General features: G+C 42.6%; 1 protein-coding gene across 1 annotated transcript in view; it reads left to right on the top strand.

Moving 5' to 3' along the window:
• ACAA2 (acetyl-CoA acyltransferase 2) overlaps nucleotides 1-15261 on the top strand; it is a 37420-nt gene extending 22159 nt beyond the window's left edge. The window contains exons 6-10 of the mRNA XM_075586171.1: nucleotides 2896-3071; nucleotides 3611-3740; nucleotides 4840-4910; nucleotides 10311-10465; nucleotides 14021-15261. Coding sequence (XP_075442286.1) covers nucleotides 2896-3071; nucleotides 3611-3740; nucleotides 4840-4910; nucleotides 10311-10465; nucleotides 14021-14105 — 617 coding nt within the window. The 3' untranslated portion in view covers nucleotides 14106-15261. The remainder of the gene's footprint in view (nucleotides 1-2895; nucleotides 3072-3610; nucleotides 3741-4839; nucleotides 4911-10310; nucleotides 10466-14020) is intronic.
• The last annotated feature ends 263 nt before the right edge of the window (nucleotides 15262-15524 follow it).

Genomic DNA, 15524 nt, shown 5'->3' with positions numbered 1-15524 from the left:
CTGCTCGGTGCCCTTATAGGTGAATGAAGGTAAGAGAATTAAGCACCGGTTAAGCGAACTTGTGAAATTTTAGTAACAGATTCGCGCGAACCGGCAGAATCCCACCACTGGTCAACTCCCTCACACATTACCTGCTCTCACAGCTCTACCTCTGCATAATCCCAATTACTGCTTCCCCCAACGCCAGCTCCCTCACACATTACCTGCTCTCACAGCTCTACCGCCGCATAATCCCACTTACTGGTTCCCCAACCCCAACTCCCTCACACATTACCTGCTCTCACAGCTCTACCGCCGCATAATCCCACTTACTGGTTCCCCAACCCCAACTCCCTCACACATTACCTGCTCTCACAGCTCTACCGCCGCATAATCCCACTTACTGGTTCCCCAACCCCAACTCCCTCACACATTACCCTGCTCTCACAGCTCTACCTCCGCACACTCCCAGTTACTGCTTCCCCAACATCAACTCCCTCACACATTACCTGCTCTCACAGCTCTACCTCCGCACACTCCCACTTACTGCTTCCCCAACCCCCTCACACATTACCTGCTCTACCTCCGCATAATCCCACTTACTGGTTCCCCAACCCCAACTCCCTCACACATTACCTCCTCTCACAGCTCTACCTCCGCACACTCCCAGTTACTGCTTCCCCAACATCAACTCCCTCACACATTACCTGCTCTCACAGCTCTACCTCCGCACACTCCCATTTACTGCTTCCCCAACACCAACTCCCTCACACATTACCTGCGCTCACAGCTCTATCTCTGCACACTCCCAGTTACTGCTTCCCCAACATCAACTCCCTCACACATTACCTGCTCTCACAGCTCTACCTCCGCACACTCCCACTTACTGCTTCCCCAACGCTCACTCCTTCCATTAACAAGCAGCTATCAGAATCACAGCAACCTACTCATAACCATGTACCTTACGGAATGGGAGAATTGGTCACGGCCGTCTCGCCGCAACCAAGTCTTTGACAGCGTTTGGCTACAGAGGTACCCTCCTCAGCAGACGCTCGGCCACTTCACCGAGGCGAGTTCATTTAAGGGTTAATTTAGCAGGTAGGAGTTAAGGTTTTTTGGGTAAGTTCCAGTTAGTTGAATCTGGATGAGACACGAGTTTGTGGTGGATGCTCACCGTCAGAAGACAAGACCGCGTAAGGTTGGGGACTGGTCTTCGCGGCTAAGCGCCGGCGGAGATTTTCCACGACAATGTCTCTAGACCGGTACCATATGTCTGCCCTTCCTTATAGATGGTAAGCTCGTTGGGACTGGGCCGTCCTTACCTACTATAACGTTTGTTTATTGCTTATTGTTATTAATTATACGATTGTGGCTAACGGCTCGGGCCCCAAAAGAAGTAAAGGAGATTCTGGGAACTGTTAGGAGTCCTTGATCTGTAGATCAAAGTGAGAGAATGGGAGTGTAGGGAACTAAATGCTCTTTCAGATAACCGGGACCCTGGTCATGTAGTGCTTTGAATGTCAACAAGCTGATCTTGAAATAAATTTGCCATTTTTCAGGCGGCCAGTGCAGAGAATGGAGGACAGGTGTCATGTGGCAAGAATGGGTCTGGTAAATTTGCAACCTGGCCACAGCATTCTTCACCAGCAGCAGGCAGCGCAGCTCTTTTTCCGAAAGACCCGAGTCGAGTGCATTGCCGTAGTCCAGTCATAAGAATACACAGGCATGGACAAGCGTAGTAAGATCCTTTTGGGATGGGTCAAGTGCTTAATTCTGGCTATGTTCTGTAGGGAGGGAACAATGACTCTTTGATCACGGCTGACACCTGATGTTTAAGGGTCAAGGACACCAACAAAATTCTGCACACGGACAGAGTTTCGCGGTCTTGTCTTCTGACGGTGACATCCACCACAAACACGTGTCTCATCCAGATTCAACTAACTGGAACTTATCACTCAGATCAGATAAACCATCTATTGAAGACTGATAATGGCTCCTTTTTTACTTGGTGCAAATGACAAGTAGAATTGAGGGTCATCTGCATAGTAATAGTGCCTTCATTTTGTCCCAATCTCAAAGTGGGAATAAGTGAGCACTTCACATTCTGGACGTGGTTAGGGACATCCTAGATACCTTTGCAACTTGGATAGACGTACAACTAAGGTGCTAGGGTCTTGGATCTTTATAAGTTGGGAAGGAACTACACTACCCCAAAGTAGAAGCCCACTGCCTGTGTGTGTGTGCTGTCATAGTAAGGACTCGGAGAGAGAAATTGCGGTAAGGAAATTCTTTCAGCAGAATATGAATCGAAGCGTTTCATGCAATTATTTTGCAGTTAAAGTAATGTGAAACCTGCTGATATGGTCACACAGTAATATTTTAATACATTAAATAGATGTTGTGCATACAAACCTTGTTTTTATTGTGCAAATAAGTATTTCTCTAACTTGTATGCAACATGCTGCATAAAGCCTGCCATAGAGGATCCATACACCTTTTCATATTACTTCATTCATAGAAGGGATCTTAAGTTTCGAGCAAAATATTTCTTGGCAAGGCCATCATAAGAGGCATGAAAATGGTCATATTTGTATTGCACCCGTATATAGGCAGCATTGGGTGTAAAAGTTTTGGTGATCCAGTTGAGTAAGTAGTTAATCTAAGTTTGAGGACAGTGCTCCGTTACTCCTATAAACGGTCGGTCCCAGAGTATCCTTTGGTGTATTCGGGATGCACGTACAGAATTGCCCCCCCCCCCCATTCCTAATTCTATTTTCCACTTGGGCGTCATTGAACTTTTACTGTTAAATAGAATAAATCCCCTTTTGAGTGGCATTTACTACGGCTACTTTGTAGTATGTGGATTAAGAGAAGCGATGCACTAAAGTTACTCCTTGAATTGTTTTCTCTACTCAGCTCAGGATGCTGGACACTTTGCTGCTGAGATGGCTCCTATAGAACTTAAATCCAGGAAGGGGACCGTCCTAGTGGAACACGATGAGCATCCCAGGCCACAGACTACTTTGGAGCAGCTGGCTAAACTCTCTCCAGTGTTCAAGAAGGGCGGTGTTGTGACTGCTGGAAATGCATCGGTGAGACATGAGTAGGAAACATGTCAAATGCTGTTGGGGATTGTTTTCCCCGGTACCGTTTTGTTTCATTTTTTTTTGCCGGCTGCATTTGGACTATCCCATGCTGGTATTTTGCCCAACCCAAATTTCATAACACAATTTGTGTAAATATATTATATCTATACTACTGTGTGTATGTATTTGATTAGAAACTGTTTCACACAGGAAATGCATTTAAATTGGTCTATCACGATTTATTTTCGTCATGAAAGTATGTATCTTTCTGCTGTGGCAGGTACACAGGAAAGCAGCAATGATCTCTAATTTCTCATTAAATAAAAATATCTAAAGAACTGCACAGAAATAGATTTCTGTTGCCTTTTAATCTATCAATACACTTCAAGCAACATTTGATGCCTTCCAAGTGTGCTTTGTGTTCTCCTCCTCCCCTCTCCAGGGTTCATACTAGTGCATCTCCTCTTCGCAGTGCATACACCGCCTTATTTATTGTTCACACATTACTTTTCCTTTGCATGAGTTTCGTTTTTTCTTTTCTTTAGGGAGTATGTGATGGGGCCGGGGCATTGATCATAGCCGGTGAAGAAGCAATTACAAAACACAAGCTCACTCCGCTGGCTCGAATTGTAGCCTACCATGCGTGCGGATGCGAGCCCAAGTTTATGGGCTTTGGTGAGGAACCTTTTTTTATTTGCACAAAGATTTAACTTCCCTTGCACCTAATTTGTTTTTTTTTTTTAAACGCATTAAATTCTGCATTCTATTTGACCCAAGTGTGTGTGAAAAGGATTAGCCTGCAATTGCATCTTTTCTTTTACTTTCCTCCTCGAGATTCATCTCGCCACATTCCCACAGATACACATAGCCTTTGCTTCGCACTCCTCCTTTTCCTAGATCAGAGCCAAAGTAAATAAAAAATAAAAAAAATGAATTGGCAAAATTTGTTAATACTTCTTCTTCTGTGTTTGTGTGTGCATCTTTCTCGCACACAATCGCAGGCCCATTACAAAGCATCCTTCTATCTAAGCCATAAAGCATGTACAGTATGCACACAATTGTATTTTATATGTATGGAATACATTGCAGGCTCACCTTGGCGTCATTCATAAAGGGCATGTGAATGTATCATACAAAATACAATATAAAGAAATACTTCTGCCAAAACCAGGTTTGATAGAGCGCCTACTGCAGGAAATGTGATAAAAAAAAATATATATATTATAATATTATTATATTAAACCAAAGTTTCGGTCCACTATGGGCGCTTCATCAGGACTGTGAAGGTCCATAGTGTGTCAAACCCCAATAGAGCATACTCGTGCTGTGCGTGTATTGTGGTTGCTTACTTAGGCCGCGATTGTAGATGTGCATGATCAAGCGCTACAAAGCGAAGATAAATGAAATAGTTTGTGCAGCGCGAAGGCCCCCGTCATGGCCGCGTCACGTGAGCGATTCAGCCAATGAGGACGAACCGCTCACGTGACTCCATGCCGCCCGATCACATCCAGCTTAGTGCATGATTTGCGCACGTTACGTCACACGCTCGGTCGTGCGCACGCCGCAACTATAATCGCGGCCATTAGGTGGTGTTGTAGAGGGCACATTACTGGGCACTTGACAGACCTGCCATGTGTCTGTGTTGGAACTGAAAGTTTTTTCCTCTGCATTTATTGCAGGTTTTCATGTGCTTGTTAAATATTTTTTTTTTTTTTTTTAAGCGATTGCGCTATTTTGCAATAATTACAAAATTAAAATAACTTTAATTTTATAGGCCCAGTTCCAGCCATAGGTGGAGCCCTGAAGAAGGCAGGACTGTCCCTGCAAGACATGGATCTCGTAGAGGTAAGAATAAAAGCTGTGTGCTCTGGTTTTGTCATTTTGACTTGTTCCAAATTTACTGCTAACAGATTCGGGACTGAATTGTCTTCGATAGCTTTGCTCTTTATTGTGGGTGCCCGGTTGCTTTTTTTTTTTTTTTTTTAATGTAAAGGGAATTTTCCAAACAAGGTAACCAATTATTACAGTATTGAAGTAGAAATAAAGGCACATTATAAGTTGAAATGTTAAGAGCTGTTAGGGCGTATGTACTAAGCGTTGCAAATAGAATTTTTGGCAATATAATTGATGCACAGAAATCACAAATTATGGCACCTATTTTGGCTGAGCATCATTTTTAAAGATGTAAATGGTACGTCATACAATTAAAAAAAAAATTTTTTTTATTGGTACGCCAAACAAATACAGTAGTTGAACCTCCGTCAAAATCATCCTGGAATCGGGCTTAAATTGTCTGGTTTTTATTTTGTTAGTGTAAAAAACAAGAGAATGGGACGTCGCTCAAACCATAATATCAAAAATAATATATAGAAAGCCTGGTGCACAGGGAAAAAGCAATATAGTGACAGAGGTCACTGAAGTCCCCTATTGATAGCACTCACGGCAAGAACTAGTTACACAACTAAAAGATACAAATATCCTCAGTATGGACTCAAAGTCCCTGATGTAACGAAATTGTAGCTAGAGGATACAATATCCACAGATACAGAATGTCTCAAAGAAAGATAAATACACATAATCCATAAAGGACCATATGTCCACAGAAGATGTCTACTGGACCTAAAGTATAACAGTGGCATCCACTATTAAAATCCAAAAAATAAAAAAACTTTAATAAACCATTTATAACGGCGAAACACAAGAGACGTTTCGTGTGAGGCTGCGCTGCCTGCTGCTGGTGAAGAATGCTGTGGCCAGGTTGCAAATTTACCAGACCCATTCTTGCCACATGACACCTGTTCTCCATTCTCTGCACTGGCCGCCTGAAAAATGGCAAATTTATTTCAAGATCAGCTAGTTGACATTCAAAGCACTACATGACCAGGGTCTCAGCGATCTGAAAGAGCATTTAGTTCCCTACACTCCCATTCTCTCACTTCGATCTACAGATCAAGGACTCCTAACAGTTCCCAGAATCTCCTTTACTTCTTTTGGGGCCCGAGCTTTTAGCCACAATCGTATAATTAATAACAATAAGTAATAAGCGAACGTTATAGTAGGTAAGGACGGCCCAGTCCCAACGAGCTTACCATCTATAAGGAAGGGCAGACATATGGTACCGGTCTAGCGACATTGTCGTGGAAAATCTCCGCCGGCGCTTAGCCCCGAAGACCAGTCCCCAACCTTACGCGGTCTTGTCTTCTGACGGTGAACATCCACCACAAACACGTGTCTCATCCAGATTCAACTAACTGGAACTTACCCAAAAAACCTTAACCCCTACCTGCTAAATTAACCCTTAAATGAACTCGCCTCGGTGAAGTGGCCGAGCGTCTGCTGAGGAGGGTACCTCTGCAGCCAAACGCTGTCAAAGACTTGGTTGCGGCGAGACGGCCGTGACCAATTCTCCCATTCCGTAAGGTACATGGTTATGAGTAGGTTGCTGTGATTCTGATAGCTGCTTGTTAATTGAAGGATTACAAAGAAAACAAAAAAAGTGGGTCACAACGGGGGAGTATAGGGGGGCAACGTTTCGGGACTTGTCCCTTCGTCAGGCCCGTTCCCCTCAGTCCCAAGGGGACAAGAGGGTACTTCCCTAGCCCCAGAACCCACAACAACAGAACTGACCCCAAGTAAAAACAATAGAAGACCCTCCACAAATTCTAAGTAATATTCTAATTAAATACACATACAATATCCCTAAACTAATTGGCAAAATAAATCCACAGTTTAACTTTTGTATAGATATATTCACGGACAAGCTACATGCAAACAGCTACAATGTATTAGTGAACTAGCAACAACTGAGAACACCAGAGAACAGCAAAGAGAGGAGGCAAATCAGGAGTAATGCAAACCAGACAGTCCTTAGTTAATAGGACACACGAGCCACGAGCCTGCTCCTCACTCTAGAGGGTGTTTGCAGTGAATGTGCAGTTCATGAGGCTTCTTAAGGGAATCCTGACGTCATCTGCTGTGCGCGTTGCTCCAATCAGCCTGATAGCATGCAGGTGGTAGTGTCCATAGCGCTGTATCACTCTCTCCTTCCTCCTTGTAAATGTAAACAGATCGGGTTACCATGGTAACCACGGGACTTCACTGACGCCATGCCTGTCCTCTGGTGCTTGAAGAAACGAATCTTTTGATATGTGGCAGTATAGGAGTCTGGCAGCATGCAGTAAGATCCCAAACCATATTTAGATGTGTGGATAATTAGCTATAGTAGGACCTCCACAGGATTACCCTCAGAGGGCTACCTAAAATAGGTGAAAATAAGAAGCCTCATGAACTGCACATTCACTGCAAACACCCTCTAGAGTGAGGAGCGGGCTCGTGGTTCATGTGTCCTATTAACTAAGGACTGTCTGGTTTGCATTACTCCTGATTTGCCTCCTCTCTTTGCTGTTCTCTGGTGTTCTCAGTTGTTGCTAGTTCACTAATACATTGTAGCTGTTTGCATGTAGTTTGTCCCTGAATATATCTATACAAAAGTTAAACTGTGGATTTATTTTGCCAATTAGTTTAGGGAGATTGTATGTGTATTTAATTCGAATATTACTTAGAATTTGTGGAGGGTCTTCTATTGTTTTTACTTAGGGTCAGTTCTGTTGTTGTGGGTTCTGGGGCTAGGGAAGTACCCTCTTGTCCACTTGGGACTGAGGGGAACAGGCCTGACGAAGGGACAAGTCCCGAAACGTTGCACCCCTATACTCCCCCGTTGTGACCCACTTTTTTTGTTTTCTTTGTTCCCTTTCCACCATTCACCTCACCTTCCCTTCGTTGTCCCATCCTACTTTTCCTTTATCCCTTATCCTCCTGTACATCCCACGTCTGGCCCTACCTATATGTTATCTGTTCTCCTAGTGTACCGTTGTCAGTTGTTTGACTTATTTGTGCACTGATTAAATTTTCAAATTGGTTATATACCAGTGACTTTGTATCTATTATTAGGGTGTGCTGGATTTTCTTCAGTACTATATTTAGATATTAAATCGTGAACCATGAGCTGCAAATCGTGATCATAAAAGGATTTCATCATGTACGGTGTAGGATTGTAGTACACTATATGACCCGCCCCATAGGACAAAACGGGTCTCTAAAGTTAAGCTATATCCCTGGATCCCACTAATAAAATTTAGAAGCCATATGTCGAAGCAGCCCAATGGAACACTATGGCGAGTCTAGATGAATGAAGTATAAATAAAACCTTCATTCAAACCATTCGGTACAAGTGTTCATAGGAACACGGGGCGGGTAATATAGTGTAGTACAATCCTACACCGTACATGATGAAATCCTTTATGATCACGATTTGCAGCCCATGGTTCACGATTTAATATCTAAATATGTTTTGGTGATTTTCAGGAGTGACTCTCTCTCTTTCTCTGTGTGTGTTTGTCTCCCTTCGAGTGTACTCGCACATATACACACACAGTGCGTATATTTAATGCACTAGTGTGTGCGTGTATGCCTTTAAAAATAACTACTAGTGACATATTGCCATCTATACATATGCATACACTTAACGGTATAAGCACATATATTCTTCATTTTGCTGTGCTGATTATGTACATGGACATGGTAACACACATACTTTTATGCACCTCTTATCCCATTTATTTATTTATTTAATTAATTATTTACTTTTGCTTTTCCTGGTGTGCACGCTGACTGGCAGATTAACTCACAGCAGTAGCGCGAACACTCATTGGGCAGTCTAGCCCAGCCTCCCCCTTGGCCTCGGGTATAACTGTGAACGAGTCATTCACAGTATTAGCTCCTCCCCCCTTGATGAAGTGTGAAGCATCACATGAAACGCGCGTCGGGGTGACGTCACTTGCGGGCGTCTGAGAGCGGGAGCACTCGTGGAGTGGAGCAGCATCTGTTGGGAGTTATTCTCGGCCGGGGCATACACAGCCAAATTAGGAGCACAGTTGTATCACCTTCGTTTGGTCATTACTTATGCCTGTATAACCGTGGGTGTGTAAGGAGCTTTTTGATTGAAGGTTACTATTGCATGTATCTTCCTAAGCATACCATTCTGTATACACATAGATGCATTGGGTATCTTATGGATGGATGACCTTATACCCATTCACTTAGGCTTCCTATGGTTTATATGTATTTCCCTGACCTACCCACTGAGCTTGCACGGCTTCGGTAGCAACACTAGGGATACCATGTGATATATGCACAATATTCATTACCATTGATCTGGTATTCCTTACTTTATTGGTTGCTACCCCCCTCCCACTCGCTCCCCCTAGAGGGGTATTTTAACATCACAATTTGTTTTATTTTTTTGTCACTTGTGTTTCGCCGTTATAAATGGTTTATTAAAGTTTTTTTTTATTTTTTGGATTTTAATAGTGGATGCCACTGTTATACTTTAGGCCAGTAGACATCTTCTGTGGACATATGGTCCTTTATGGATTATGTGTATTTATCTTTCTTTGAGACATTCTGTATCTGTGGATATTGTATTCTCTAGCTACAATTTCGTTACATCGGGGACTTTGAGTCCATACTGAGGATATTTGTATCTTTTAGTTGTGTAACTAGTTCTTGCCGTGAGTGCAATCAATAGGGGACTTCAGTGACCTCTGTCACTTTCTTTCACTATTTTATTTTGTTAGCGCAGATCTTCTATATATCGCCCAGTAATGTATTTGACACAGCAATGATTATTCATTCTAGAAGTTAACTAAATGTAGTATTTTCACAGTAAAGTTATTAGTGTCCTATTCACAATGGAAAATAGCAATAGACATGCAGTGGCATCCGGAGCGGCAGCAATAGACGTCAAAAATGACGGAAACCCAAGGTCAAAAATAGAAGGCTTTATTCGAGCAAATGACGGAGACCATAATCTCCCTCCTACGCGTTTCACGCAACCAGTGCGCTTTGTCAGGGAGTGACATTTATAATGGCCATACGAACACGTAATAAATAATAGACCGTTCTGGTTTTTAATGGAAAATTGTTTAATTCAGACATTCAACATGATGCATTTCAAGCAACTAATTATGCGTCGCATTACCTTCCTACGGATAATGCACATTTTTAGGAAAGTTTGTTCTATTTAGCACTAAAATTGACGCACCAAGAATACAATTATGGCCTTTTGTAAATAGGCCCCAGGGTCTTTAAGCCCAATATTACTGTGTGCATGAAATGATTTTCCTGTAGTGGATGCAGTTATTTTGTTGTTTTTGACCTTCTAGCTGTTTTTATGTCATTGAACAGGTGAACGAGGCATTTGCTGCCCAGTACTTGGCTGTGGAGAAAGCTTTAGGCCTTAGCCCAGAAAAAACGAATCTTAATGGAGGAGCCATTGCTGTGGGGCACCCACTGGCGGCTTCGGGATCCAGAATCACTGCTCATCTTGCTCATGAACTGAGGTACTTATCACTGAGCTGAATGGGCAGTACAAGGTGGCACACAAACTGACAGAGATAAGGTGTTCTAATCAGCAAGTCACCCTTGTAAAAAAATTATGTGTAATGACAAGAATTACTCTGTCAATAAGGTTTTTGTGCCATTCTATGTCACGGTACAGGGGTGCCCAATGCTACATCCCGTTGACAAAACATATATGGTAAAAAGTATAAAGTAAAATACTTCAATAATAATAAATACTTGGTTATTTAGTTAACCCTTTGGCCAAAGCGTCATAAGCCTGCATACCAACGCCAAGGTATAACCAAATGAATGCAGGTCCTACACTACACTGTGAACCCTTCCTTTTACCTCTGTATGAGGGGTAGAACCATCATAGGTCCTGTCCCTGCAGCAAATGAAAAGACCTCGCAAGTTAAAAAGGTGAAGGAGGAGGAGTGAGCTCTGGGGGGAGGTGCCACCAGCCTCCAAATGACTGCAACCAGTCAGAAATTGATTAACACACATTCCCATCTGGCTCAAACTCCCACACCCACCACATCAGCACCTCCCCTCCCACCCCCCAGAGCTCACTCCTCCTCCACCTTTTTAACTTCGGAGGTCTTTTCATTTGCTGCAGGAACAGGACCTATAATGGTTCTTCCCCTCTTACAGATGTAAAAGGAAGGGTTCACAGTGTAGTGTAGGACCTGCATTAGTTTGGTTATACCTTGGCGTTGGTATGCAGGCTTATGATGCTTTGGCCAAAGGGTTAACTAAATAACCAAGTATTTATTATTATTATTATTATTGAAGTATTTTACTTTATACTTTTTACCATATATGTTTTGTCAATGGGATGTAGCATTGGGCACCCCTGTCTCTTGTTATACAATTGCCACGCTCCGTAGCTCTCTTGTTGACATAAATATATATTCATGATGTGGTGGGTGTGGGAGTTTGAGCTAGCTGGGAATTTGTTAATCAATTATATGTCACGGTAGACCAGGTCTTGTAACACATTTATATTTAAGGGATCAATCAAAGGCAAAACAAGGCAGTGAAATAAATTGAGGTTTACTTGGATAAGACCCCGGAAACACACAAATACAAAATACAGAGAATATACACACTTACTTTGGGGCTGGGGGTGAAATCTAGTCTTGCCTAGTTGAAGGGCGCCTGCTTCAGCAAAAAGGCGTTACCCTGTCCACTCCGGTTTGTTCCAGCCTGCTGGCTGGGCCTCTCCATGCTTCTCTGGGGGGGTGTGAATAGCTCTTTTCACCCAGAAGCACATTTGAGAAGCCCACAAGCAGCTGCTTGTCCCTTCAAATCTCAAGCAGAAAAGAGAGATCTGCTACACTGCACTCCCTTATATAGGGCTTCCTCCATATCTAAATCATTGAGGGGGCTGGTAGCCAATTAGAGCATGGATTGTGATTGTGCATTCAATGATAGGAGGGAAGAATTAAAAACTTGCCAATAGAAATCGTGCATGAGTTTAAAACCCCAGCCATCATTTTCCTGGCTTGCCCCATACCCGTTGCTGTCAAGGCACCTATATGTCTCGGGGAAACAAAGGTTTTCCTGAAGATAGCCAGTCCACAGCCCTTCCCCCCCCCCCCCTCGCCATGTGCTAAAACCTGCATGGCTTTGCACAGGGAATCCCATTACTTGGGCTGGTTGCTCAATGCTAATCAACCTCTGGCTGCCTTTTTGTCACCAAACTTTTTTCTTCACAGGACAAACACAAAATGCATTGTAGTTTTAAAACACAGCAAAACTAACATTTGGTCCCTAGAGCTCGCACTCTACCATTTGGACCTCAAACGTGGGGTCTGTGAACAGGGCTCTAAAACCTGCTCTAAGACACCAGCTCTAATACCTTGCTGGCAGGCAATACAGGTTAACCCTGTTTGCCCCCAAATATCCCCCTCATGTTCCAGAAGTCTGCCCTACAGCTATTTCTCATAAGGGGCCACCCATACCAGGCAACCCACTTATAAGCTTGCACAGCCAGCTATGGACCCATGAGCCCAATGGAATACAGTATATAATGCATTAACTGACCCACTGGGCTTATATAGTTACACACACCACACCACACACACACCACACACAACACACACAGTTCCTAGCTTATAACACTATGGGGACAGTATAAGGGGGAACAGAATTACAGGCCAACACGGTAAGGTACAATATTAGACCCAAGAGTTGACACTCATCCCTTGCCATACGGTTTTAGGGGCAGCCAGCCAGCCGGCTCCACCTTTTTTTATTAATGAAGTCCGACTACCCCTACCGTCACACTACACATCTCCCATTTCTATATAGATTGCTGACTGTGTTTTTAAGATGTGTACAGCCTGACTTCCTGCCATCATTTGGCCCATCTTAAAGTTTTTTTTTATCTGACGTTGCTTTTTAGACCTTGCAAAGCCTGCACCATGCGTTTTGTAGAAAGCATTATTACGGGTCTTCATTTCTGACCTGTGGTTCAGTACACGGGTCTCGTCTTGTGGCGTACGAACTCCACTTCTTAAATACACAAGTGTGTGACATTGAGTCTTCAGATTCAAACTGCCAGGCACTTTTTTTTTTTTTTGCATGCAAATATGAGTTGATTTACAAAACACTTCAAGAATTTTAAGTGAACAAAAAGGAAGTCCTCCTTCCATGGAAACCTTTTACCGTGCTGTTAGTAAATGAAGCAGAATGTACTTCTAATTCTGCTTCATTTACTGGCAGCTACTACTAAAACGTCTCTTAACAAATTCCTAAAGTTACTAAACCAAATGACTGTGCTGGTGGGGATCTCAATCTGTTCATTAAGTGGTTCCCAGTGCAGTTACAGGGAACTGGGGCCATTGAATGTGCTTATTTGACAACATAAGACAAGAAGCCTCAGTGCTACATCCAATATGACACATTATACAGCTGAATACTTATCTGTTTTTCTTTTCATAAGTGAAGGTCATTTAGTTAAATTCTTTGGCCAAAGTATTTTATGCTTGGAAACCACGCTGGGGTACTCCCTCTTTTTTGCAAGTTTTAACACTGCTGTACCTGCAAAAAGCTCTCTTAACCTCAAATGGAGGGAGAACTGTCCCAAAAGACAGGTCATTCACAGGTGCGTAGCAAGAACTGCTATTTACAAGTGGGATGAGTGAGCTTAAAACAAGGGAGGAGGGGTCACAAACCCTCACATAAAGAAAAACAGAGTATTTAACTATATCAGTTGTCATTTTGGATGTAGCATTGGGTCTTTTTGTGTTCTACATTGGGTCACAATCCTAGTTACACGCCTTTTGACACATTTATGGTGTGGTGAGTTTGGGTTCTGAGCTTGCGGGGGTTCTGTGTTTGCTTAACAATTATGTTAAAAATTAGTAGCATCACCTCCAGATATTGCATATACATATCTGTGTATTGGCTACATTTTTTGGAATCCATGTTTTTGGTGGTTGTAATGGCAGCCAGAGGTGTATGAGAAGCCTCTCTGGGCCCTTTTTGCACAGTCGGTCCATCTTCCCGTAAAGCCTCAGACTATGTTCTCTGCTCTTTTTTTTTTCCAGACGTCGGGGAGGGAAATACGCGGTGGGATCAGCTTGCATAGGAGGGGGCCAAGGTATCGCAATCATCCTGGAAAATATGTCCTAAAAACATGGAGGAAACCTCAACTTGCATGTGAGAAATAACGATAAAGTACAAATCGTGTTGGTAAAAAAAAAAGTTGGCGTATTCCGATGTTATTGAATGGTCCTATTAGACGGTAATGCAATTCACTGGCATTGTTTGGGAGACATGGGCCTTATTTTATTTCCACAGAAGCGGCTCTTTTTGGCCACAAATCCCCATTCACTTCATTGGGGATTTTTGGCCAGAAATGCCACTTTGGTGGATAAAGAATAACCCCTTTATTCTTGTACCGTGGGAAGCCATTCTAAGCAACACAAGAAGCATCTCATTTGCTTTTGCAGTTTGAAACCCTTACGCAGCAAAGTTCCTCTTTTCTGTAACCAGTTTGCTCTAACAGATTTTGGTTTTGCACTAATCGATATAAAAAAAAATCCACCCTGCCCTTCTCTGTCCAGTTCTGTATAGTATATGTGATGGAACATATTAAGAAGCTGCCTTGACTAATCTTTCTGTACCATTTATATACAGTGATTCAATCTATGCAGTTCTCATCAGCAAATTTCCTTTAAAGTACCAAGATCGTAGTAGCAATAATTAAACAATCCAGCCACATAACATTAGCAGCACCCAATCTCCAGTCTTTTCTCTGCAGGTTGTTGTTTATTCCCACCACACTTTAGTATAAAACATCTGTGCGCCTCTATTTCTATTGCTTTTTGAGAATAAAACCAGCGTTCTTCCATATTCCCAATAATAAGAAAACATTCTGAATCGATGCAACACCTACATATATTTTTCTCTACATGTCTTTGATAATTTTCCCCCAACCATAATCTCTTCATCCAACCTTTGTACGTTGGAGATTTATTATAAATAAACCATAGTCCTACTTGATTTTGACCCGTTTCAGGGGTGCTAGACATTTCATGCACGATCTCGTCACACACATGTTCTGTTTAACATAGCCCTGTTCTTGTTAATAATGGGTGTGTATGTGATTGAAATGCTTATTTTGTTCTGAGGTTCTGAGGAAACCCATTTGGACGGCTGATTTCCTCATACAGTGTGAGCACATTTTGAGTGACTGGGAAATATGACTGATTAATGAACACACAGAGGGATTTACTAGTGTACTGTACCTGTGCCTTTTTATTCATTAATAAAACGTGATCATGTATTTTGTTTCTGTTTTTTTTCTTTACTGTCCATAGTCCTGGTTTATGATGCATGATAATCACACGGTCTGCCTTCTGTAGAGCTATCCATAGTACGCATTTTGGTCTCAGTTTGAGCGGGTACTTACTGCCCAGTTTCCCCTTGTGTTCTCTCCCTCTGATAGTGAAGATATCCCCAGTTGCCCATAGGACCCCTTCCTGTGCCAAAATACACCTTGTGGACCATTCATTTCAATGGGCTGTACAGTCTTCTGGCGCCACAATG

The sequence above is a fragment of the Ascaphus truei genome, chromosome 1, assembly GCF_040206685.1.
Source record: "Ascaphus truei isolate aAscTru1 chromosome 1, aAscTru1.hap1, whole genome shotgun sequence".
NCBI lineage: Eukaryota > Metazoa > Chordata > Amphibia > Anura > Ascaphidae > Ascaphus > Ascaphus truei.
Note: the sequence above shows the minus strand (reverse complement) of the source record. Positions and strands in the feature narration are given on the sequence as shown.